A 23847-nucleotide genomic window follows, 5' to 3' on the forward strand; every position below is an offset into this window, starting at 1 on the left:
GGGCTGTGCCCAGGGGATGCTTGTTTGCACCGGCCTGGGGGTGGGCAGGAGCACAGGGCAGACCAGGAGGCCCAGCCCGAAGGGTTCCAACCCTGCCGGCCCCAGCCCGGGGCTCAGAGCCCAGGGGTTCTGTGGTTCCAGCCCAGGGGATCCCAGCCCAAGGGTGTCCAGTCCAGGGTGTCCCAATCGGGGGGACCCAACCCAGGGTGTCCCAGTGTGGGGGTCCAAACCCAGGGTGTCCCTGTCGGGGGGACACAACTCATGGTGTCCCAGTGCGGGGGTCCAATTCCAGGTTTTCCCAGCCCGAGGGTCCCAGTGCCGCTGGGCGGGGCTCTGTGGGCGGGTCCATCTGGACAGGCCCCGCCCCTTGGCCAATCATAGCGCGTTCAATTCTCCCTCGTGCTCACCAACCCTCCCGGGACTCCCGGCCCCGGCCTGAGCCAATCAGCGACGGGTTCATCGCACCACAGCCAATCAGCCTCCGCTGAGGGAGCCTCTCCGCTGCGCGCCGCAACCAATCAGAGGCTGCCGCAAAACCCGGTCAGGCCCCCGCGCTCTCCTCCAATCACCGCCCGTGGTGTCGCCATCGCCCAATCAGCGCCCTCCTTTCCCCGCGCCGGCGGCGGCCAGCAGGGGGCGGGCTGGCGGAGGGGGGCGGTGGCGGCGCGTCACTTCCGGTGCCTGGCGGCCGCCGGAGCGGAGCGAGGCCGGGCCGGGCCGGGCCCGGGGCCATGGGTGAGTGAGGGGTGTGAGAGAACGGGGGAAACGGGGCCGGACCGTGGGTGAGTGAGCGGTGTGAGAGAACGGGGGAACCGCGTCCGGGCCGTGGGTGAGTGAGGGGTGTGAGAGAACGGGGGAACCGGGGCCGGGCCGTGGGTGAGTGAGGGTTGTGAGAGAACGGGGGAACCGCGTCCGGGCCATGAGTGAATGAGGGGTGTGAGAGAGCGGGGGTAAGTGGGATCGGGCCATGGGTGAGTGAGGGGTGAAAGAGAAACCGGGACCGCGGCCGTGACTGAGTGAGGAGGATGAGAGAGTGGGGGAAAGCGGGATCGGGGCTATGGATATGGGTGAGAGACCAGGGAACGGGGGCCGGTGTGTGAGGGGGAAGCAGGGAGCAGGGTTGAGCGTGGACACGGTCCCGGGACCCGGCACCATCCCGGTCCCACCGTGCGAGGGGGCGGTCGGGCACCGTACCCGGGGGGCGCCGCCGCAGCCCCGCGTTGGGCCGGGCCGGTGCTGCGGGGAGACGCGCCGGTGGCACCGATCGTTCGACGGGACCGGGCCATGGGAGCCCCCCGGGTACCGGCGGCTTAAGGGGGAGGCTTGGCCGCCCGGCCCGGCTCGGCTCCGCGCCGGTGTTTTCCAGGCTGGGGGCCGGGTTTGAAAAGGCCCCTTGGTAAATCGCTCCTTCGTCCCTTCCTGCCCGGCAGCAGCTCGGGGGCTAGGGCGCTGCTGCCAGCACGGGGGCAGGTCCGGGGGGCCGAAGGAGGCACAGCCCGTGACTGGGGCTGGTTTTGCCTCCAGTCTGGGCAGGAACCTTTGAATGTAGACTTTTGGGACCTCTGTGCCGAGGAGGAGCCTCGTGTGCCTCAGCAGTGAGTAGGTGAGGGCTGTGCCTCTGAGTGAGGGTGAGTAACATCAGCAGGTGTTGGAACCAGGGCTGGACCCTGCCCTGCACTCCCATGGGAGCTCACCCGAGGGACTGAGAGGGGCTAGCGGACCTCCCAGCCCCAGAGCTGGGTGCTGTCCTCTCTGGTCGTTTGGAAGCCCTGCTGCCTGTGCTGTGTTGGGGGTGTGAAAGGTCTCACTGCTGGGGGGCACCCCATGGGACAGCATCTCCACTCCTTACACGGGGGTCTAGGGTTCCTCACGTGCCCACCCAGCTGCTCCCACCTGACCAGGCTGTGCTGAAATGTGTGGTGTTGAGGATTCAGTTCTTTGCTAGTTTAGAGCCTTAATATATGGGCTCAGTAACATCTGCTGGTGTGAAGAGGTGTGCTGGGGGTGTCAGGCTGCAGTCCCATGTCCAGAGGGAGCTGGAGAATTTGGAGCAGAGGCCATTGCCTGGTGTGGTGGGGCTGAGCCACCACCCCTCTGCCATGTGCTGTGGGACAGCCAGCTCCTGTGAGGCAGCAGGGACGCAACAGGGCACAGGTGAGGTGCCTGGCATGCAGGTGAGGCGTGACCTGAGGGACAGCACTCACACAGCACTCACCTGCTGGCATGGAGCCCTGGGCCAGCAGCAGTCAGGATTCAGGACACGTTTCTCCATTGCTGGAGGGTTCATGCTGCGTCCTTTGCTTGTTTCTCTCTGGTAACCGTGCTGAGAGTTTGATCACTTAATTGTATTCCTTAAAAGCAAAGTTCAGCTGTGGGCTGTGCCCCTCAGGATGTTACAGAAATTGGAACAGGCAAGAGAAGCCTCATAGCCACTGAGCTGTGCTGTGATTCAGCACAGAAAGGACATTGACCTGTGGGACCGAGTCCAGAGGAGGCACCAAGATGATCAGAGGGCTGGAGCACTTCTGCTATGAGAGAATTGGAGTTGTTCAGCCTGGAGAGGAGAGCCTTCAGGGTGACATAACTGCCTTTTCCAGTACCTGAATGGGCTAAAAGAAAGATGGACAGAGACTGTTTACAAGAGCCTCAAGTGTCAGGACAAGAGGGAATGGCTTTACACTGGCAGGGTTAGGTGGGATATTAGGGAGAAATTCTTCCCTGTGAGGGTGGGGAGGCCCTGGCACAGATTACCCAGAGAAGCTGTGGCTGTCTCATCCCTGGAAATGTTCCAGGCCAAGTTGGACAGGGCTTGGAGCAACCTGGGCTAGTGAAAAGTCTCTTTGCCCATGACAGGAGGATGGAACGGTCTTTAAGGTCCATCCCATCCCAAACTGTTCTGTGACTGTGAACAGGGACAGACCTGGGGATTGTTCCTGAGCTGCCCACTGAACTCAGGGGGTTGTTACCTGTGCAGAGGCTCCAGGTGCTCCAGGCAGGTACAGAGTGTGTCTCCTTCCTGCCTGGGAGCTCTTGCTGGACAGAGTAGGCTCTGTGTGTCCGTGGTCATTTTCTGTGTGAAACAGGCTATTTTGGTTAATATTTTTTTGTGAGTGTGCAGTTCCTATCAGTGTGCTATCACACTGCAGACCTCAGTAGCATAGACCTGGCAGTGTATGCAGGTAACTTCAACACGTTTGTCTCCAGGTAGGGCCAGGTGAGTCACTGCTGTGAGAAACTGCAGCCACACCTCGCTGGGAAGTGTCAGCACGTGTGTGGGTCACACTGTACTCTGTGCACACAGAGGTCCTGCTCGGGGGCTTATGGCATATTGATAGTGTCAGAAGCAATAAATGAGAAATAAAACCTTGTAACACAACCCACCCCTCACCCCTGGTGGGCTTTGGAAGGTGAGCATGGCCTGACTGCAGGCACAGACCAGGTCAGGGACTCGTGGTGGGGCAGTGGTGCAGCCTCAAGTGCTGCAGCTGCATTTCCAGGCTCCTGCTGTGAGAGTGTTGGGCTGAAATGGGAAAAAATCCTGGTGGATGTGGCCCGTGCTTCGGCACGAAAGGGTTAAGCTGAGGTTGGTGTTTATGTAACCAAAGAGGGAACTCCCAGAGATGAGTCCTTGGCTATCTCATGTGTTGATGCATCAGAAGGGCTTGAAGAAAGCCTGGCTTGTTGCTTGCGCCGTAATTACGCACTGGAACCCTGTGCTTCAGAGTTTCTCCGGCTGCCGGGGCTGCAGCTGGGATGGAATCTGCTTTCCCTGGTGTGTGACTTGGCCTGTAGAAGCTTTTTTTGTCCCTGAAGAGCTGGACACTGACCACAGCTGCATGTGGGTGGAGGTAAGGTGTGCTGAGCTCCTCTTGGGGCTCCCAGGTGCTGGCTGTGCCTTGTTCACGTGCCTGGGATCCAGCTGATCTGCATGGTGGGCTGAGGAAGGAGGATCTCTGGGGCGATTCAGCAGAGGCTGTCCCTGTCTCCCAGCTTGTAGAGCTCAGCGAGTCCAGACTTCCCTGGGTGCCTTCTGACAGCACAGGGCTGTCCCAGCCCCTCATGCTGCACCAGTGCCCCAGGATTCTTCCTGCTCCTGTGGGCAGAGAAACTCTGTGCCTGGTTTTGAGTGAACTTTTCGCTTAGGGAAGAAGTTGAATGAGTCTCTGCTCAGTTCCAAGAACCCTGTGAGTCAGGGCTCCGTTTCGGGAGCAGGCTTCCCTTCCCGGAAGGGCAGCGCAGCGGAACACAGGCTGGACTGAGTCATCCAATGGGCTTTTTTTATATATATGTTATTACTTCTCTTAGAGAACCGTTCAACTCCCAGAGCCTTCAGTAATGTTAACATTCCTGCATAGGGAATCTCCCCTGTGCTGTGCAGAGGGAGAGGAGTGGAGCCCACCCTGATATCCCTACTCCTCTTCCTCACATGCCCATGTGAGATGATGAGCAAGGAGCCAGGAAAGGGCTGAGGCTTCCCCTGTGCATTTGACATTATCTTTAGGGATGAAATTGTTCCTGGCTGATGTCAGGAAGGCTGAGCTGGCTGCAGGAGGAGGGACAGCACAGACAGGATGGGCCTGGTTTGGCGCTGAAGAACAAAACAAACGTCCTGTGACTGAAACTTTGAAGGACGCTATGTCCAGAAAGTAACTTTTGCCTGATTAAGGGTCATTTAAATATTAAAATCCACATTAGCTTAATGAAGTACATGCTACCACACATGACTCTCTTGCTCAGTTTCCCCCCTGGATCATGCTGTGTGTGACGTGGGAGGAAGAGGATAAGGGTGGGCTGTGGGTGAGTGGGGGCAGAAATTCCATCTTTTGAGGAGGAAGAAAAGCTAAAAAGCCTTTGGAGATACTTGATAGGTGACTCTTCTCTCCCTGCTCCAGGGTGGGATGATGTCTTCTTGGCCTTCAAGGTCTCTGGATGTGCTCCTGGTCTCTGAGGACCAGCTGGGACACAAGGGGTGTGTTTTTGACCAAATTTCATACACTTAGTGCAACAGCCTGCTTTCCTTGGGATCTGACACACAAACATTCCCTTTAATCCCCCAGCCAGTGACTCCTCCGCAGGCCTGCCCGATCCAAGCTCCGCCTGTTCTCAGGGAAGCTTTTCCAATGAGAGCCGAGGCTCTGTCCCTGGGAGTGCTGATGACTCGGGCTGAGCTGTTCCTGGCCGGGTTTGCCCGGGAAGGAGTGAGGCAGCACTGGGATCCTTGCTCCTTGCAGTGACACCGACCTGCTGCTGTTCCATGTGGGAACCTGGGCCGTGCTCCAGCTTTTACCCATTTAACGTTTTGTTCATGGAGGTTTTTAGGTCATGTCCAGCTTCCCATGAGCCAGGCTTGAATGTGACCTTGGATAACTGTCACTGATAAATAGTGCCCACTGTGGTATTTGGGTGGGAAAAGGTGCAGCCTGATGCTGTTCATGTGATTCCATTTTTTAGCTTCATTTTTGCAAACATGAAGGCTGCGCAGATAGGGGCAAAACCTGTGGAGCAGCTCTCCAGCTTTATCCCAAATGCTGCAGCTTTTGGCTTCAGGAGGGAACACTGGACAGGAATGATGCTGCAGTGGGTGGTGGGATGTCTCCCATCTGTGGGCTCCAGAGGCAGGTCCCTGATTGGTGTGAGCTCCTCAAAGGAGCTTCTTCTCAGACAGTTTTAAATTTCCAGCATGTGTTCTTGAGCTGGTTCCCAGCTCATCCACTGCCTTATTCACCACAATCAGCTCATCACAGCAGCAGGGTCGAGCACGTTGGGGTTCCCAGTCCTCACACAAGAAGTGTAACCAACACTGAGTTGTGTTGTGTCCTTGGTGCAAGACAAGCCCCCCAAAAGTGCGGTGGGGGTTGGATCAATTGGTCTGGAGCCATGAGTGGTTTCTGTGCTGCTGAGTAATCCTGCTCACACCCCAAAGGTACCTTTTCCAGCTCTCAGCTCTGGCTGCTGGACTGCAGGACCTGCTTGTTCCTTATTCTGGGATGAAAAGGACAGTTTCCTTATCTCATGTTTTTCATTGTTACATTGGGCGCTGGGGCATGCTGTAATTCAGAATTAAACTATTTCCTTAAGCTGCCTAATTAAAAGATACTACATTTAGGTGCCCAAATTAATTGATTCATAATTCTATTAAAGTCATAGCTAGCACAGTGAGAAGCTTTGGACTGGCTTCTCCAGTGAGATGGTTGATACATCCCACAGTATAAATTTCTGTGCTTGACTTGTAACTTTGTGTGAGGGACCATTTTTGTACCAATGCCAGGACAAGGGAGGAGGGTGTTTTGATTCAGTTTGGATTTGGGGGGAAGAGTTGCATCTGTCCACAAACAGATGAGACTTTCCAGTTCTTAAGACTAAAAAGAAAAAAATCATCATCAGGATCAGTCTAGAGAGAGAGCCTTTTACATCCCTGCAAGGAACCAGGACAAACCCATGTTTAAAACACTCCATCCCAAGAGTGTGGTAAAAAGCTGCTGGTGGTGGCAAGGAGTCTCTTGGTGTGTTTGAGATGCTGTTAAACCCAAGCAGGTGTGACATGGTGGGGGTTGAAGTGGAGCCTGTGTTTGTCCCTGTGTTTGTCCCTGCTCCAAAGCCTGTCCTGTGTCACTTTGGAGATGAGTGACATGGGAGTTTGTCCTGCAGTGCAGGGACTGAACTTCCAGAGCCCTCTCACATGATAACAGGAGCTTCAATCCTTTTCTGAGCCCAAACAAACAGAGATGTTGAGGGCCCTAAAGGTTCAGTGTGTCCTGTGTTATTATAATCAGAATAATCCAGAACTGCAGCATCAGGTGTATCTCATTCCACATTACAGAGTCCTCGACCTTTTGCCCATCCAGCCTTCTCCAAGGTGATGACTCCTGCCTCCTGAGACGTTGGAAAACCTAGTTTGGAAGAAGAGTAACGATACAGTTGATGCTGAACTACGTGAGTCCTCAGGTTGTTTTGATTACAAGAACTCCATTTGCACCAGCAAGCCAGATTGCACAATGAGTTTATCTCAGAACTCCTGTGCAGGCGGTTTCTCCAGTGGAAATGTTACTCATATGTTTCCAGCAGAAGTGGTGATGTATAAGGAGAGGAGGAGTTCACAAGGGTGTTGGGTCAGGGATGCAGAATGAACAGAGCAAGGAGCACATGGGGGTCAGAACTGTGTCCTGTTGAGCTCACTGGGATGGTGACACTGCTCTTGGGAGTCAGGAGGGCAGGGATGCAAAGTCTGCTGCAAGACTCCTCCCTTCATCTCCTGGCTGTTGCTGCTCCTGGACAGGTGCTGCTGGATGAATCAATGCAGTGAGATCAGCCTGTGTCCACAGAAAGGGCGGGACTGCCACAGGGTGAACTTCACTCACAGGGAGGTGATTTATCAATCTCTCGTGTGGTGAAACACCCAGGATCTTCTAAAACAAATATGTGCAACCCAAAAAATATTTTCCCCTGTTACGGTAATCTCTTAGGAAAGAATTCCTGGGACTGGGTTTGAGTAAGGAAATGGAGCTGTGCTTGGTTCCTCTTCTCACCTACTCCCCAGAGTATCTCTTTTAAAAAGTGAAAGCACAGACATTAAATGTGTAGATGTTTGTGAAAGTCTTTGAAGCTGTTTTCCAAAGGCTAGAGATGAAGAGGAGTTGGACAGGGAGCACAGCTTCCATTGGCTGGAGCTGATGGATGTGGAGAGCTCACACCACACCCAGCAGCTCACCTGAGAACTGCTTTCCCAGCTAAACTGAAACAAGACTTTTTTTTAGAGAAGGAAGTGTTTTAGTCATAAACCTTGACTTTATTTAGTCTTTTAGGTCTTGGTTGTGCAATACTGAACCAAATCCTCTTTAGATTTAGATCTGAGCAGCAGAAAACAGACATTGGAAATCAGACTTTCTGCACTACCTGAATAAGGAGGAGGTAGTTGAGTTTTTAGGTGTTGGTGCTGAATAGTGATGATGTGTGGATCTTGAATAAATTCCTGGATGCAAACCATGAGATTCACATTTAACAGATCAAATGGGGTTTTGCCCATAGTGTGTGCAGGAAAACACACATGTTGTCACCAGTGTTGCCTTTCATTAGAATGTCCATTGGAGCATTTAATAGTGTGTTAGATCTAAACACAGCATTGATTCCTGAACATGGGTTTTATGTGCTGGACTCCAAATTCCAGCTGCACTGGATGTAGGTAGGTGGAGATGTAATAAGGCCAGAGCCTAACAAGGTACAAAGAGAGAGGAGACTTTTTTCAAGGCTAAAAATACATTTTTGAAAAATCATTGTGAACTGAACTGAATCTCACAATAACTATTGTGCTTGTTTTCTATGCCCTTGTTGGGCAAGGTGAAAGAACTAATTTTTGTGGTCAGTTCTGTGCATTCTTGGCTGTTTGAGGAACAGACTGGAGCCTCTGAGGGACTCAGTGGGTGGCTGTGATGCCTGGTGTGGATCCTCTATGGAGGAACCCCCAAAAGGCTGCAGCTGCCACAGACACCCATACACAGGGCTAACTTGGGCATCATCTTTCAGAGCTTTTGGAATATGTTAATTTGCAAACTTGTTTTTGCTGTAAAACAAGCTTTAATTATCTTGACTTGTTCCCACTATGTCTCTCAAACAACTGTTGTAGGAAATGTTGCCCTGAATAAGGAGGCTGATTTATGCCTTGAGAACTGCTCTGAGCCTGCAGCCCACCCCTGGTCTGTCAGCAGGCAGCCAGGGCTGTGTGTAGACACACAAGTAGGCAGAACCACCAGTGCATCCATAAGTGAGAGCCTTCCAGCAGAAATCAGTGATAACAGGAGAAAATTACTTGGTGGCTCATCAGATGTGATCTCTCTTCTCTTTCAAGAGCCAAGGATGAAGCGGCGAGCATCAGACAGAGGAGCTGGGGAAACATCCGCTAAAGCAAAGGCTCTGTGCGCGGGGATTTCTGGGAATAACGCCAAGAGAGCAGGTCCTTTCATCCTGGGTAAGCAGGGAGGGGGCTCTGCACTGGGCAAGCTGGCTGCTGGTGGCAAAACTGAAAATAAAAGGCATTGTGGAATGAGGGAAAGCAGGTGTGTAACTCGGTGTTTTACCTGAGAGTGCACTGGATGTGCAGAGCAGCCACCTGGGAGCTCCTGCTGCTGGCCAAGCTGAGGAGATGTGGGGTGCCAATGCAGCAAGGCAGGCAGGGCTTGGCAGAGACATATGAGATCTTGATTTTACCCCCTTGAGTATTTTTGTTGGGATTTTTTTATTTTTTAAACACTGTTCTTAAACTCTGTTAAATACCAAATTCTTTTTTTTTTTTTTAATTAGAGCTGTGGGGAGATGTTCAACCCTGCTGACCTGGAATGTGTTGTCACATCAGCAGGGGGGCAACTTAATAACTCAGTAGTGACCACTCAAAGTAGTATGTGTGCCAGGGCAAGGCCACTCTGCCAGCTCTGTTGTTGTTTCAGAACTGCTTATAGAAATTGTCAAAAATCATAGACTTCACATTGGAAACTAATGGGAAATCAATTGGAGCTGACTGATTAAAAGTGAGGAATGGAGGCTGTATGTTGACTTGAAATGTGGGCTAATTTGGACACCCCTGAGCCATCCCTGCAGAGGTGGCAGCTGTGTTCCCAGGTGTGGCAGTAACAGTTGCCATGGGTGTTGCTGTGAATGTAAGAGCTGTGTGGTTCAGGCATGAAGAAATTAGGATTTCTGCAAACAGCTGGGCCATGTGTGGGCTTTGATAAATGTTTCTCCAGGGAACAAATGAAACATTATCCCAAAAGGTTTCAGAGTTCAAGACCTCTTTTTTTGGCTTTAGATTAGTGAAAATGCACTCAGGCTCCTGCAAAAAAAGGGAACTTGGTGCAAGCAAACCAAAAAAGGTGACAGCTGATGTAACCCGGGTTAGTCACTGCTGTTGGAGGGAAAACAAGTCTGTTTCTGCTTTGTGCTGTAGGTCCACGTTTAGGTAACTCCCCTGTGCCAAGTATTGTTCAATGTTTGGCAAGAAAGGACGGGACAGATGACTTTTATCAGCTGAAGGTAAGCAAACTGCAGCTCCCAGACCTTCAGGGCTCTCCAGCTCTTGTGCAGAAGCTCTTGGGCAGTGAGTGAGTGGTGTGGGCTGACCCAGTGCAGTGGGACACGGCTGCTGCAGCTCCCCCCTGGCAGGGCAGTGCTGCCAAGCTCAGATCTGTGCCCAGATTGGCCCTGAGATGAGGCCTCTGCTGCTGTGCTGCTCTCCCAGAGCCCTTGGATCTGTACCTGAATGGGGGAGCTCCAGGAGGGTAAAAGCACCTGGGATATTTGCAAACAGCCACCTTGCCATGGTAATGAAGCTGCTGCCCTGCATTCTGCACGGGTGGTGCTGAGTTCAGACAGGACTGTGGCAAGGACACAACCATCAGAGCAGTACCACCAGCTGTCAAACACATGAGAATGCCAAAAATGGGGGTATTTGTGTGCCTCTGGGAACTGTAAAGGCGTTTTCCCTTTTCCTGAAGATTCTCACCTTAGAAGAAAGAGGTGATAAAGGAATAGAAACCCAGGAGGAGCGACAGGGCAAGATGCTGCTGCACACGGAGTATTCTCTTCTTTCCCTGCTCCACAACCAGGAAGGAGTGGTCCATCATCACGGGCTCTTCCAGGTACACTTGGTCACCATCCAGGCTGGGGCAATGCCAGGGACTGCTGCTGGATTGAGCTGCTTTTGTTTAATGTACAGTTTGTGCTGACCCTGCTCTTGTGTGTCCAAGTTCAGCACTCTGGGTTTAACCACTGGTGCTTCAAACAGGAGCTCTGGAGAGTACATTAGGATTTTGGGAAATGTGAGAACATTCAGATGGGACAGGCACTCAGCACTCCCCTTCAGACAGAACAACAGCTATTTCATTGACAAATTAATTAGCACCTTTTAGAATTAATTTTGTGCTATCTGGTCTCTATACTGTTTATAAATTGTAAGAGGGGACAAATAACCAAGAAACTGTTTCAGCAAGTTAAACCAGTCACTGTGCTGATCAGTTTTTGTATGAGTGGATTGTGTTGTTGGTGCCTTTAGGGCTGTTCACTGATGTGAGGGGCTGATAGCAATTATTGCTTTGCTGTTGGGATTGCCTGACTTGCTGGCTGCATTTTGCCAACACACTTTCCACTTGAGACCGTCTGTATTAAATCTTAAATAAGCCAAATGTCCAGCTCAGCTGTGTCTTGTTTACTGTCATGGAAGAACTGTTAATTGTGCCTTGAGATCTCTGTTGTTATGAACGGTGTGTGTTGGATCCCCCTGTTCCCAGAGGCTGCTTCACTGCAGAGCTGTCCTGGGTTCAGCTCAAGGTGTGCATAAAGAGCATTAGTGCTGGTGTGCACACACAGCCACACAGCAGAGACTTCCCTTCCTCCTCCTAGCAAAAGTTCTTCCCTGTGAGGGTGGGGAGACCCTGGCACAGGCTGCCCAGAGGAGCTGTGGCTGCCCCATCCTTGCCAGTGTTCAAGGCCAGGTTGGATGGGGCTTGGAGCAGTTTGGAATAGTGGGAGGTGTCCCTGCCCATGGATGGAGTGAGATGAACTTTAAGTTCCCTCCAACCCAAACCAGTCTGAGATTCTGGGAATCATTAAGTAGAGCTCCTGTATCTTTTTGAAATCCTGCCTTGGGACAAAGACCAAACACTGTGATTGCATTTGCTTATTTTGAGATCACCTCCCAGTTATCCAGTTATTTATTCTGCCAGGCTCTGTGCATGTGCCCTGGAGCTTTCCTGAGGGGTTGCTGCTGTGTTTGCCTCCCCACAGGACCGAGCTTGTGAAATCATAGAGGATCTCGAAGCCAACAGGATGGTCAGAAAGATGAAGAAACGCATTTGCCTGGTGTTGGACTGCCTCTGTGCTCATGATTTCAGTGACAAAACAGCAGATCTGATCAATCTGCAGCATTATGTCATTAAAGAGAAGAGACTCAGCGAGAGGGAGACTGTGGTGATATTTTATGATGTGGTACGAGTGGTAGAAGCATTACACAAGGTGAGACCTTGGGAAGAGATCTCCCTCCCAGAGCTGGGAGGCAGTTTTCCCATGTTTGATGCTTCAAACCTTCCTGGGGCAGGCAGTGACCAGCTTGCAGGGCATGGATGTTAACAGTGTTGTGCCCCATGCTCTAAAGTGCATTCCCTTCCCTCCCTGCTCCTCTCGTTTCTGGATGATCTTGTGGTGTTTGTGGGCTGTGGAGAGGGGCCAGCTGGGCTGAGGGCAGGTCAGGTGAACCACAGTGTGCTAACCTCAGGCAGGGGCAGTGAAAGAGGAGAGCAGAGCCTGATCAAACACAGGAAACACAAACTGTTTCCTTGCAAAGCAAAATAAATCACAGTGTTAAGAACTGATTGCAGATCAGAACCTCAAGCTACAAGTTTTGACATCAATGAACTAGAAACTCTTGTAATAAAAATGGATTCTGCTGATGTTTGACTCATTCCCCTGTGACACAGGACATGTGTCCTGCCTTGGCAGGGCAGTTCAGTGTGGGTCTGGTAAAGGAATCCTCATCAGATGGCTCTAAGCAAGCCTGGACACTTCAATTTCAGGTCTCTTAGGTACACTAAGTCTGTCTTTGTGTTCAAAGTAGCAAATTTGCTTGTTCTGTCCTGATCACAATCAAAAGTGAAGGGCAGAAAGTACTCAGGGTGAAACCTGGCCTGAAACCTTGACCTGGGTTATTTCAGAGACTGCAGATGCCAGGATTTCTTTTTACTGCTCTTGTGCAAGTATGAAATTTATACTTTGCTCATGTAACCTCCTATATTTTTTGCAGAAAAATATTGTGCACAGAGACTTGAAACTAGGAAACATGGTGCTAAACAAAAGGTAAGTGTGCTGGAGAGCTGCTGGCCTGGCAGTAGTCTTGTTTCTTCCTTGGAGTAGATTTCTAATACAAACACAGCCAAAGGCACAAGCCTTGTGCAAGAGGGTGAAGGAAAGGGAAGCAGGCTGTGCAAAAACACAAATCCAGCTCAAATTTATATAAATTAATCTCCAATTATCCCCACCTAGGTAGTTAACTTTTCCCACCCAGCTTAGTGGCCCCCTGTCAGGACTTCTGTTTGGTTTCTAACTGCTGAAAACTGAATTTTATAGTAATTTAGTAACCTGCAAGAGAAGTACTGATTTTATATATATTAAAAAGAACAAAAAAGCCATGGTGGTTGGTTCTGTTCCCATCATTCACCCTCATCATGCTAAAGGCATTCCCAGCCCTGCTGGCTGTCCTACAATCACAGCAGTGTTAGATCTGACTGCTGCACTGCTGTGTTTTTGCTAGCAGTGAAATATTGACTCATCTAAACAAAAGCACTTCTGTCCACTGTGTATTTGTGTATGAAATGGCTCCCTTGTTCCATTGCTGGTTTGACAGGAGCCTCTGGAGCCTGGCAGGTGCTGGATGCTGGTGCAGACCCTCAGGGACCAGCCCAGAGAGGGGCAGGAGCTCAGCAGGAACTCAGGGCAGGGGGTGGTGGCCTGGCTCTGCTTGGTGGCTCTGTGGAGCTGCTCAGTGCCTTGGGGTCTGTGTTCTTTAGCTGGCAGCCCAGCTCAGCTCAGATCCTCTGCTCTCTCCTCCAGGATTACATTACTGACTAAATATTTTGCACTAACTTGAAGAATGAGTGGAATTCATCCTTTTCACACTGTCTGGGTTTCTGTGGAATGAATAAAAAGTGGGAAGGCTGGAGTTCTGCAGGCTTTGAGTCTACAAAGCTTGCAGGTTTGCTGGGCTCACAGCTTGCTGCTTTCTCCTCCCTAACACTGAAAGGAAACAGGTTTTATCTACAGAGCTTGAACTTCTTGGTTCTCACCCCCCCACACACATACACACACCAGCTGCTGCTTCTCAGGGCCACCTCTAAGTTGTTTCAAGTTGTTTCTGTAGAGCTGCTGTAAGATAAATCTCTTCTGCTTGCTGCTTTGATTCTCCTCCTTGCTGGAAGAGGCAGACAAAGGTTGGTGCTTTAAAGGATCCATGCAGAACTTCCCTTCTTTTCTCTGGGCACTGAGTGCAGGGGAGCACCCCACCAGTGGGGCTGCACCCAGGGCCCCACTAGCAGGGGGAGGTGTTTGAAGCTCTGAACACACTTGCCAGAGTCACTCTTTGTGTTACATCTCTGCTTTTGCTTTTTGCTCAGCGTTGGTGAGGGAGAGCTGCAGCCTGTGCAGCAGTGAGTCACAGGGAAGGGTGGGAGAGGCGTAAGAGCCATCTCCATGGAGAGGAGCAGCCGCTGGGGCTGAGCAGAACCTTTTGTGCTCACAAAGAGCCAGGTTCCTTCTCAGGGCAGGGAATGAAGGGAACAATGTGGCACTGCAAGGACCTGGCAGGCACCTCCCAGCTGGGGCTCCCTCAGACCTCCTTCCCCAGTGACTTTAAAGCCTCTCGGGTTTCCCCATTAGCCAGTGCAGGAGGAGTTGGGTGATTACAGATTAGATCAAATTTCAGGGACTAAATAGAACCAAGCAACCCTGAACATTTTAGTGTCTTATAGAACACTTAGTCTTTTAAATCCTTAACAAATCCTGCAGCTTGTTGTTCAGCCAGGGAAGTCTTCTGACAGTTGAAGCTAACACTTCTTAAACACAAGTCTGTCTGTTTTAATAACCATCCCTCCATGGCCAACCCACACTTCGTTGTATTTCATTTGTCTGTTGAGACTGGCTGGAAATGTTTCTTGGTTATTGTGACTGACTTAATCCATTCTCTCAGGCTCTTAGTTGTGAAATACTTTCCAAGAAATCTTCCAGACAGTGTTTTTGTACTCACACCTTTACATTATAAATGAAAATGCAAATTATCTGAATGACAGGGAAGATTAATGGAACAATAGTTTTGTAATTAGCTCACTTGCACTGGAAAAAAATCGTTAATGGGAGCTGGCAGTACCATAGGGAAGTAGGGCTGAACTAATAAAGAAATTCTGTGGACCTGCAGCTCTCCCTTTTCTGTGTGAGGTTTTTGGGCTTTGCTCAGGTTTTGTGTTGTGTGGAGAGCAGTCCTGTGGATCAGGTGGAGCTGCCACCAGGTTCCTGTGTGGGACTCTTGAGTGACACAGACGTGGTTGTGCTGAGTCTGATCACTGCTCCTGCAGCTCCTCTGGTGACTGTAAACACAGAATGCTCAGGGGCCAGGCACAGGGCAGCTTCCACAGGGTGTTTTCCCTTAGCTCCCAGAAAATGCTGTGTGGAGAAGATGGCAGCTGGGAAGTGCAGGGCAGAATCAGCAGCTAAAATAAATCTCAGCTTTGTTGACACTCATGTCCTCCCATGGTCAGGCAGCACCTGGGGCAGATCCTGCAGCTCTGGTGCTGCAGGCTGGGATGCTCCTGGGAGATTGGCCAAGCACCTGTGTGGCTGCAAGATGAGCCAGGTACACCCTGTGCTTACAGCCACGCTGACACAGGCCACCCAGACGTTGTCACAGCTGTCACAGACCCTTTTACTGCCCCTGTGAGTGCCTTGCACGCCTTGCTGGCAGGCATGGAATCCCTCCCCTTTGGGATGGAGCTCATTTTACACCTCTGGTGTCTTCTCCCAGCACTTCAAGCTCTTCAGAAAGCCCCACAGGCACAGTCCCTGTTCTGAAGTCCACTTGCTGTCTACTGCATGGCCTGTGCAGGATGCCTGTGTTCCCTGACACCTTGTGCTTCTCCCCAGGACTCACCGGATCACCATCACCAACTTCTGCCTGGGGAAGCACCTGGTGAGCGAGGATGACCTGCTGAAGGACCAGCGTGGGAGCCCTGCCTATATCAGCCCAGATGTGCTCAGTGGTAGGAATTCCCCTTTGCACTCATTTCACTCCTTTGTGCCTCCTGACAGTAAATAAAACCACCTGTTGTGTTCCCATATGTACCTTCATGAGAGCATCTTAGTTAAGGTCCAGTTAGGAGACCTGATCTGGTTTTCCAGCTGGGAAAGTTGGAGGGAAAGAGTGAGCCTAACTTTTTTCTTAAGGCTTGTCTGAACTTCAAAGCTAATTCAAATTTGGCTGTTCCTGAATAAGTCTAACTGCAGACAACATGTTCTGTTTCCAGTGTCAGAATTCAGTTCTGAGGCTTCCCTTAAGCTGCAGGTAAAGCCCTGGGCCCAAGGGGCAGCCAGTCCAGATCCCACCCACATGTCAGTATATTCCAGCTGTGCACTAAGAGCACCAATTCCTCCAGCTGCTGCTCACTTCCAAGAGGGAACTAGTGACCCTCTGGGCAGCTTCTGGACCAACAGAGAGGAATTACTTAAAATTTAAGGAATGATGAGAGCAGGCCAGAGCAGTCTGGGCTGGATTCCCCTTCCAGCAGCCTGGCCTGTGCCTTGTCTCCAGCAGAGGCTTTGAGCAGAGTCTGGCTCTAGCACAGAGCAGCTTTCCCTGGTGTCCTCCTGCCTTTAACTGTTCCCAGTGCATGGGACCATTGGGAACAGCTGTGCTTTCTGTCCAGTTGCTGCAGGTGGTTTCTCTCCATGAGCTCTCATCTCTGCTGTGTACATAAGTCTGTGGGACCAGATGGGATCTATCCCAGGGTGATGAGGGAGCTGGCAGATGAGCTTGTGAAGCCTCTCTCCATCATTTACCAACAGTCCTGGCTCACTAGTGAGGTTCCAGATGACTGGAAGCTGGCCAATGTAACCCCCATTCACAAAAAGGATGGGAAGGAGGATCCTGGTAATTATAGACCAGTTAGCCTGACCTCAGTGCCTGGTAAGGTCATGGAACAGTTTATAGTGAGTGCCATCACACAGCACTTACAGGATAGCCAGGGTATCAGACCCAGCCAGCACGGGTTTAGGAGGGGTAGGTCATGTTTGACCAACCTGATCTCCTTTTATGACCAAGTCACCCACCTGGTGGATGCAGGAAAGGCTGTAGATGTTGTGTACCTGGACTTCAGCAAGGCCTTTGACACTGTGTCCCACAGCATTCCCTGGAAAATCTGCAGCCCACAGCTTGGACAGGAGCACTCTGCTGGGTTAAGAACTGGCTGCATGGCTGGGCCCAGACAGTGGTGATGAACAGTGCTGCATCCAGCTGGGGGCCACTGGTGTCCCTCTGGGGCCAGTCCTGTTCAATATTTTTATTGATGACATGGATGAGGATATTGAGTACTTCATTAGTACATTTGCAGATGAGGCTAAGCTGGGCACATGTTGATATGTTGGAAGGGAGGAGGGCTCTGCAGAGACCTGGATGGATGGGCAGAGTCCAATGGGATGAGGTTTAACAAGTCCAAGTGCAGAGTCCTACATTTTGGCCACAATAACCCCCTGCAACACTATAGACTGGGGACAGCGTGGCTGGACAGTGCCCAGGCAGAAAGGGACCGGGGGACACTGATGGACAGCAGCTGGACATGAGCCAGCAGTGTGCCCTGGTGGCCAAGAAGGCCAATGCCATCCTGGCCTGGATCAGGAACAGTGTGGCCAGCTGGAGCAGGGAGGTCATTGTGCCCCTGGACTCAGCACTGGTGAGGCCACACCTTGATGCTGTGTCCAGTTCTGTCCCCTCAGATTAGGAAGGCCATGGAGAGGCTGGAGTGTGTCCAGAAAAGGGCAGCAAGGCTGGTGAGGGGCTTGGAACACAACCCCTGTGAGGAATGGCTGAGGGAGCTGGGGTTGTTTAGCCTGGAGAAAAGGAGACTCAGGGGTGACCTCATCACTCTCTACAGCTCCCTGAAAGGTGCCTGTGCTCAGCTGGGGTTGGTCTCTATCAGGCAGCACTGACAGAACCAGAGGACACAGCCTCAAGCTGCATCAAGGGAGATACAGGTTGGATATTAGGAAAAAGTTTTTCACAGAAAGAGTGATAAAGCACTGGAATGGTCTGCCTGTGAAGGTGGTGGAGTCACCATCCCTGATGTGTTTAAAAAAAGACTGGATGTGGCACTGGGTGCCATGGTCTAGCTGAGGTGTTAGGGCATGGATTGGACTCGATGATCTTGAAGGTCTCTTCCAACCCAGCGATTCTGTGCTCCTGTATTAGCCTTTGAGCAGGCAGGGGTGGCCCTGGTTGTCAGTGTAGTGATCCAGGCACCATTTTGGGTTTTTTTTCTTCTCATGCAGGTGAGCCAGATTAGTGTTGAAAGGGTGCATGTACAGCTGGGGCTGTGCATACAAGGCCTCTCCCTCTTGTGGATCCAGATACTGGGCATTAACATATGAGTTACTTGTTCCTGGTGTCCCAAGCAACTGTATTGTAGAAATTCCCTCAGAGGGAGCCAGTCCTGGAAGATCCAGCCCCAGTGGACTCCCCTCAGGAGGTTTTTTGTCAGGTTTGCAGGCAGCAGCAATGAATGTTGCCATGCTCTTCCATCATGATCGGCTGGGCAGGTTTGAGGCGCTTCCCTCCTGGCCAGGAAGGGAGCAGAGGCAGGCAAGGAGGTGGATCCTGGGGTTTTTGCAAGCCTTTCCTGTTCTGCAGGATATCCTGAGGCCCTTGTGACCAGATGGATGATAGAAGCCAACTGCTCTGCAGGAGCTTGGAGCAGTTGTGGCTCAAGTGGCTGAAGAAGGCTATGAGGAGCTGCTCCTTTCTGCTCCAGGGTGCTGATCTATCCAGGCCTCCAGCTACCTTCTCATGTTTCTTCTAAAGTCTCTCTTGTGGTGTAACTGGCCACAGGGCACTGAACAGGCTGTCTTGGCTGGTTTCTGACAGCTGAGGCTGCTTCAGACCCTGCAAAGTGCAGCCTTAGCTCAGAACTCATCCTGCTCTGCCCAGCCTGGCTCTCACTGCCATTGTGCTGCACCCCAGCTCTGACTGCCAACAGCCCTGTGCTCTCCAAAAAGCTCTCCCCAAATTGCTCAGTGTGCAGTTCACCTTCAAGTATCAAGGGGGAAGTTACTTGAGGACATTCCAGGCATCAGCACCACCTTCAGGCTTGGCGCATCCCTCTGTATTGCTCCTGTGCAGGGGGAAGCTGGAGCGCCTGAGGAATTAATCATTGTTGTGGGTCTCCAGGAGAAGCTGTCTATGCTGAGGGACGGCTGCTGAAATGTCACAGCAGGAAAACTTGGAGGAGGAGGGAGAGGTGCCTTTTTCTGAGCATATAAAGCAAAGAATAATTAGTACAAATACCAAATGCTGCAGCAGTGACTCACTGTGTGAGTCAGAGGAAGTCTCTCCCTGAGTCCTGTGCTGTGCTGTAGCACTGGGGTTTGATTTTGTGACCCTGTCCATGCTGCTGTGTGCTGATTATTGTGACCAAAGGGGCTTAGAAGCAGCATGTCCATCAGGTGAATCCTGGGGTTGCAACAGCCTTGATTTAGGGTTTGTCTAGTGTGTTTGTTTAAATGTCTTTGTGTAGGAAAGCACCTTCCTGCACACTCTGGGGCTTTACATCTGGCTTCAGTGGCTGTGTGTTAGATCCATCCCACAGTCAGAGTCCTTTCTCCATGGGCTCAGCCTTATCCTTCCTGGGCTTCTTTCCTGCCTCCTCCTGCCCTGTGCTCCGTGGTCCTTGAGTTCCCTCTCCCTTGGCCCAGACTTGCAAGCTGGGTGGCTCTGTGTGAGACATGCTGACCTGGGAACTCCAGCACAGCAGTTCCAATATCTGATGCCCTTGGTTCATAGCAGGGATATTCCTGCTCCATAGGGAACAGGAGGACACTTGTGTGGAGATGGACAATTTGCTCACTCACACAGGATACTCCTTGGAAAGAGTTTTGGTGTCATGTTATGGGAAACCTCAGGCATTTTGGTTAATGCTTATAAAAAGGGTCCCATGTGAGGGTTACTCAGCAGCTCTGCTGTGGGAGGTGAGGGAGTGCTGTGCTTTCCAGGATTTTCAGGCTGTGTGTGCCCTGTCCCTGCAGGCCGGCCGTACCGTGGGAAGCCCAGCGACATGTGGGCACTGGGGGTGGTGCTGTTCACCATGCTCTATGGCCAGTTCCCCTTCTACGACAGCATACCTCAGGAGCTCTTCCGCAAAATCAAGGCTGCCGAGTACACCATCCCTGAGTGAGTACAGCCTGCCCTTCCTGCCTGACCACGGGGGGCTTGCTGGGCTAGCTGGAGCTGGAGGGGCTCCCCTCAGCTCCCAGAGGGTCACAGCAGTGCTGACAGCAGGCTGTGTGCAGCAGACAGCAAAGAAGCAGGAGCAGGGCTGGGACAGCTTGTGGGAAGGTGAGGCAGGCTCAGAGCAGTGGTGGCTCCTGTAGCTCCTGTGCTCCCAGCACACTGCTGCCACCCCTCTGCCCACCCCAGCTCACCACGTGTTGTCTCTGCCAGGGATGGCCGGGTCTCAGAAAACACTGTGTGCTTGATCCGGAAACTGCTGGTCCTGGACCCACAGCAGCGGCTGACGGCTTCTGAAGTGCTGGATTCCCTCAGCTCCATCATAGCGTCCTGGTATGTGCAAGGGGACAGACAGGACGCACTGTCTCTGGCCACAGGCTGTGTTGTTCCAGCTGTGACTGGCTCACCTCACCAGAGGAGAGTCTGGGAGCTGCAGTAAGCCTTTAAATCCTATGTGTCCTCCACTGTGTGCTGGTGGATACAGCTGGAGAGGCTTGTGCAAATGCTTATGGCAGCCATGGCCATCGGTGGGATCACCCTGGGGCTGGGTGAGGGGGGCGAGCCAGTGCCGTGCTGTGGATCCCAGTGCTGTGCTCTCCTCCAGGCAGTCCATGTCCTCGCTGAGTGGCCCTTTGCAAGTGGTGCCGGACATAGATGACCAAGTGGCTAATCCTGAAAACCCTCAGGAGGTAGGTTTCCCTGCTTTCCACAGAACTGATTTCTGTGCCAGTCTGTCTGTGATGGCACCCATTGTGTCCCCAAGCTGGGAAGGACAGGGTGGGGAGTCCCTCATGTTGTGCAACGGAAGGAAAGGCTGATGCTGCTGGGACCAGGAGACACATCCAGCTGGCTGAGCTGCCAGGAAGTGAGCTCGGCCCCAGAGCTGATGAGAGCAGCTTGCTGCGCTCCCAGCAGCGCTCACTCCCTCACACACAGCTGGGAATGCTGGGAGGAGGCAGCAGTGTTGGCTCTGGCTCCCAGTGAGCTCTGCCATGGAAGCAAACATCCTGTTTTCCTGCCGGTTTGTTTCATGCTGGAAGCGCTGGCCATGGGGACAGCCGTGCAGGATCTGTGATGGTGCTGCAGGGACAGGGGTCAGGCAGCTGCAGCCTCAGTGCTGCCAGGGTTGGGATGAGCCGTGTCAGAGCTGCTGTGGTGGCCAGAGCTGTGTCCTGGTGGTACTGCTAGCTCATGAGGAACCCTGCTGTGTGCCCAGCAGCAGGTCCCTTTCCTGTGTTAGGAGCCCAGTTATCCCGTGGTCGCTCAGGCTCATCAGAGGAGCTGTGGGGCTGCCAGGTGTGGCTCTGACAGGTCGGTCTCTGCAGGTGAAGGTGACGGAGGAGTGCTCCCAGTACGAGTTTGAGAACTACATGAGGCAGCAGCTGCTCTTGGCTGAGGAGAAGAACACCTTGCATGAGGCCAAGAGCTTCCTGCAGAAGCGGCAGTTCGGGAACATCCCGCCGGTGCGGCGCCTGGGCCACGACGCGCAGCCCATGAACCCTTTGGACGCGGCCATCCTGGCCCAGAGGTACCTCCGGAAGTAGCTTCCCATGCCCCAAGAGCACGAGCACCACCCTGCAGTCTGCCCTCACCTCCCCTGCTCCAGCCTACAGCAATACCGCTGTCCCACGACGGGGAATAATGTAGCAATCCCAAGCTCTGTCCAGGGACATGCACTCACACCTGCTCCGGAGGGAGAAGACTTTTGGAAAAGCTAGTTTTGGAAGCAGCAACCTCTTGGCATCTTCTGGAATCTGTTTTTTAAAATCGAAGCCTAGATGACTAATCTGCTTTTAATCATGACTGTAATCTACCTCTCTTGTCTTTTTAACCATGCTGTTCTCTGGATCGAGCAAAGCCCGTGGGAAAGGAGGAGACTTCCAAGGGTGAAGCTGCTGGCACAGAGCCGTGGCCGTGCAGCGCGGAGCTGGCCCGTGGCACCCGCTCCATGTGGTTTGAATAAGCTTGGATTTATCAGGGTTTCTAGAAAGGCAGAATTTCTTGAAACCTCCCACTTCCCTTCATCTGCATCAAATCTGTTTCTATCCTTGTGTGCCACCTGGTCTGGCCGTGCTGGCCAGTCCTGTGGGGCCGCTGCTGTGACCAGAGAGCCTGGCCACCACCTCAGGCAGGAGTTGAGGAGTCGTCTGGGCCTGCAGGGATCAGATCCTGTCCCCACTTCAAAGGTTTCACAGGACTTGGCCTGCCAGGGCCCCTGCCCCCTCTCCCACCTCTCACTGATTCCTTTAGTTTATAAGGATCTATGATTTAATCTTATTTTTCAGTAGCATATCCCAGGTGCAGTTACAGTTGCATTAATTCTGATTTAGTGTTTCCCCCCTCAGTTGTGGTACAGATGTAATATATGAGTTATAATGTGAAAAGCTTCCCAAAATAATCCGCCTAGAGATAGGAGGGGCTGGCTGAAGTCTCTACTGTATTTGTTCCCAGCTTTTCTTGCCATCCCAGTCCAAACCTGGGGCTGCCTCTGCCCTCATGCCAAGACAGGGGAGGGACATCCTGGTTTGTCACCTCGTACCTCTGGAAGAGCTTTGGCCTGTGCTGAGAACAGCAACGATTGTTTCTGAGCCTCATTTATGAACTGGATGCCTGTCTTGCCAGATGAACTGTTCTCACACAGAGCTCCCAGGGCTCCCAGTGCCCTGGCCAGGGCTCCTGCTCAAGGCAGCACCTTCTTCAGCTGCCTCCTTCCCTGCCTCTGGCTGCTCCCAGCCCTGGCATCACCCTCCTGCCAGCCCTGTGAGCAGGGAGGGTCGGAGCTGGAGGGGCTGCCCTGCTCTCTGGGTTCGGATCTTGCAGCACAGTGGGTGTGGGCAGGGAGTGAGTGGCAGATGTTTGTAGCGTGTTGTTGCCTTTTCTTGCCCCGGGCTGGGGAAGGGGACGGGGTCTAAGCTGGGCCACCCCAACAGTGGCTTTGTGGGACAGGGGGCTGGATCTGAACCTCCCTGGCCACGTCGGGCATTACGTGCTGCCTGCACCTCGCCAAGGCCCTGTGGCCAGGCAGGGCCTCGTGAACACTAACACAGCCCAGCTCCCTGCTCCACCCCAGCTGAGCCAGTAGCCCCAACTCTTTCGCCTTATTTATTTTGAAGATGGTGGGTCTGTCCCGTGGGCCCACCACCCCCTGTGCCACCAGCAGCAGGGCAGGGATCCCCTGAGCACCCTACCAGGGCCCTGTTCTCTCCTCCTGGTTCTCCTGCCTCATTCCCTGTTTATTTTTACTGGTTTTTTCCCCAATGTTAAAGCAAAAAGCAATATTCTGGGACTCCTAGAGGCTGTATCACACCAGGATCTTGCAGTGGCAGCACCAGTCAATCCACTTGTGCTAAGGCAAACTGGAAGGGGGTGGTACAGGGGGCATGGGGGGCACAGGGCCACGGCGGGACAGAGCCTGTTGTAAGGAAAAAATGAAAAAAGAAAAAAAAAAGAGGAAAAAACTTTGTATAAAGACGTTATTTTTGTACTACATCGAAACTACTCCTGCATGTCGGCAATAAAACTTCATACGACAGCCCAGCGCCCCCACAGGGAAGGGATGGGGGGGATGGGGGAGTTTGGGGTACTGATGTTTGGGAGATGTACAGAACTGGGAGGGGAGGGGGGAGCCAGGCTCACAGATCAGCGGCCCGAGTGCCCCATGGCACCCCCAGCTCTGTCCTGTCCCAAGGCTCAGTGCCCTGAGTCAGACACGGAGCTTGTCCAGCCTGGGGACAGTGACAGAATGTGGAGCCTCGTGTTCCCGGGGCCTGGCGTGTCCCACACCTCAGCCAGTGGGGCTGAGCCAGGGCCACCCTGCACCAGCCCCGGCAGCT

The 23847-nt window shown here is 52.5% G+C and overlaps 1 protein-coding gene across 2 annotated transcripts; it reads left to right on the top strand.

Moving 5' to 3' along the window:
- The first annotated feature begins 661 nt into the window (after positions 1–661).
- STK40 (serine/threonine kinase 40) lies at positions 662–23546 on the top strand. Of its 2 annotated transcripts, none has more exons than XM_033080885.2 (12): positions 662–735; positions 6821–6945; positions 8843–8962; positions 9935–10020; positions 10482–10625; positions 11770–11997; positions 12782–12834; positions 15667–15782; positions 19813–19957; positions 20228–20347; positions 20619–20703; positions 21340–23546. In XM_033080885.2, the coding sequence occupies exons 3-12, from the start codon at positions 8851–8853 to the stop codon at positions 21556–21558; spliced, it is 1308 nt and encodes a 435-aa protein (XP_032936776.1). In that variant the 5' UTR covers positions 662–735; positions 6821–6945; positions 8843–8850; the 3' UTR covers positions 21559–23546. The 2 variants fall into 2 exon arrangements, with proteins under 2 accessions (XP_032936776.1, XP_032936775.1); XM_033080884.2 differs by having other exon boundaries at positions 6821–6933.
- Positions 23547–23847: the final 301 nt, after the last annotated feature.

The sequence above is a fragment of the Catharus ustulatus genome, chromosome 26, assembly GCF_009819885.2.
Source record: "Catharus ustulatus isolate bCatUst1 chromosome 26, bCatUst1.pri.v2, whole genome shotgun sequence".
Classification (NCBI taxonomy): Eukaryota; Metazoa; Chordata; class Aves; order Passeriformes; family Turdidae; genus Catharus; species Catharus ustulatus.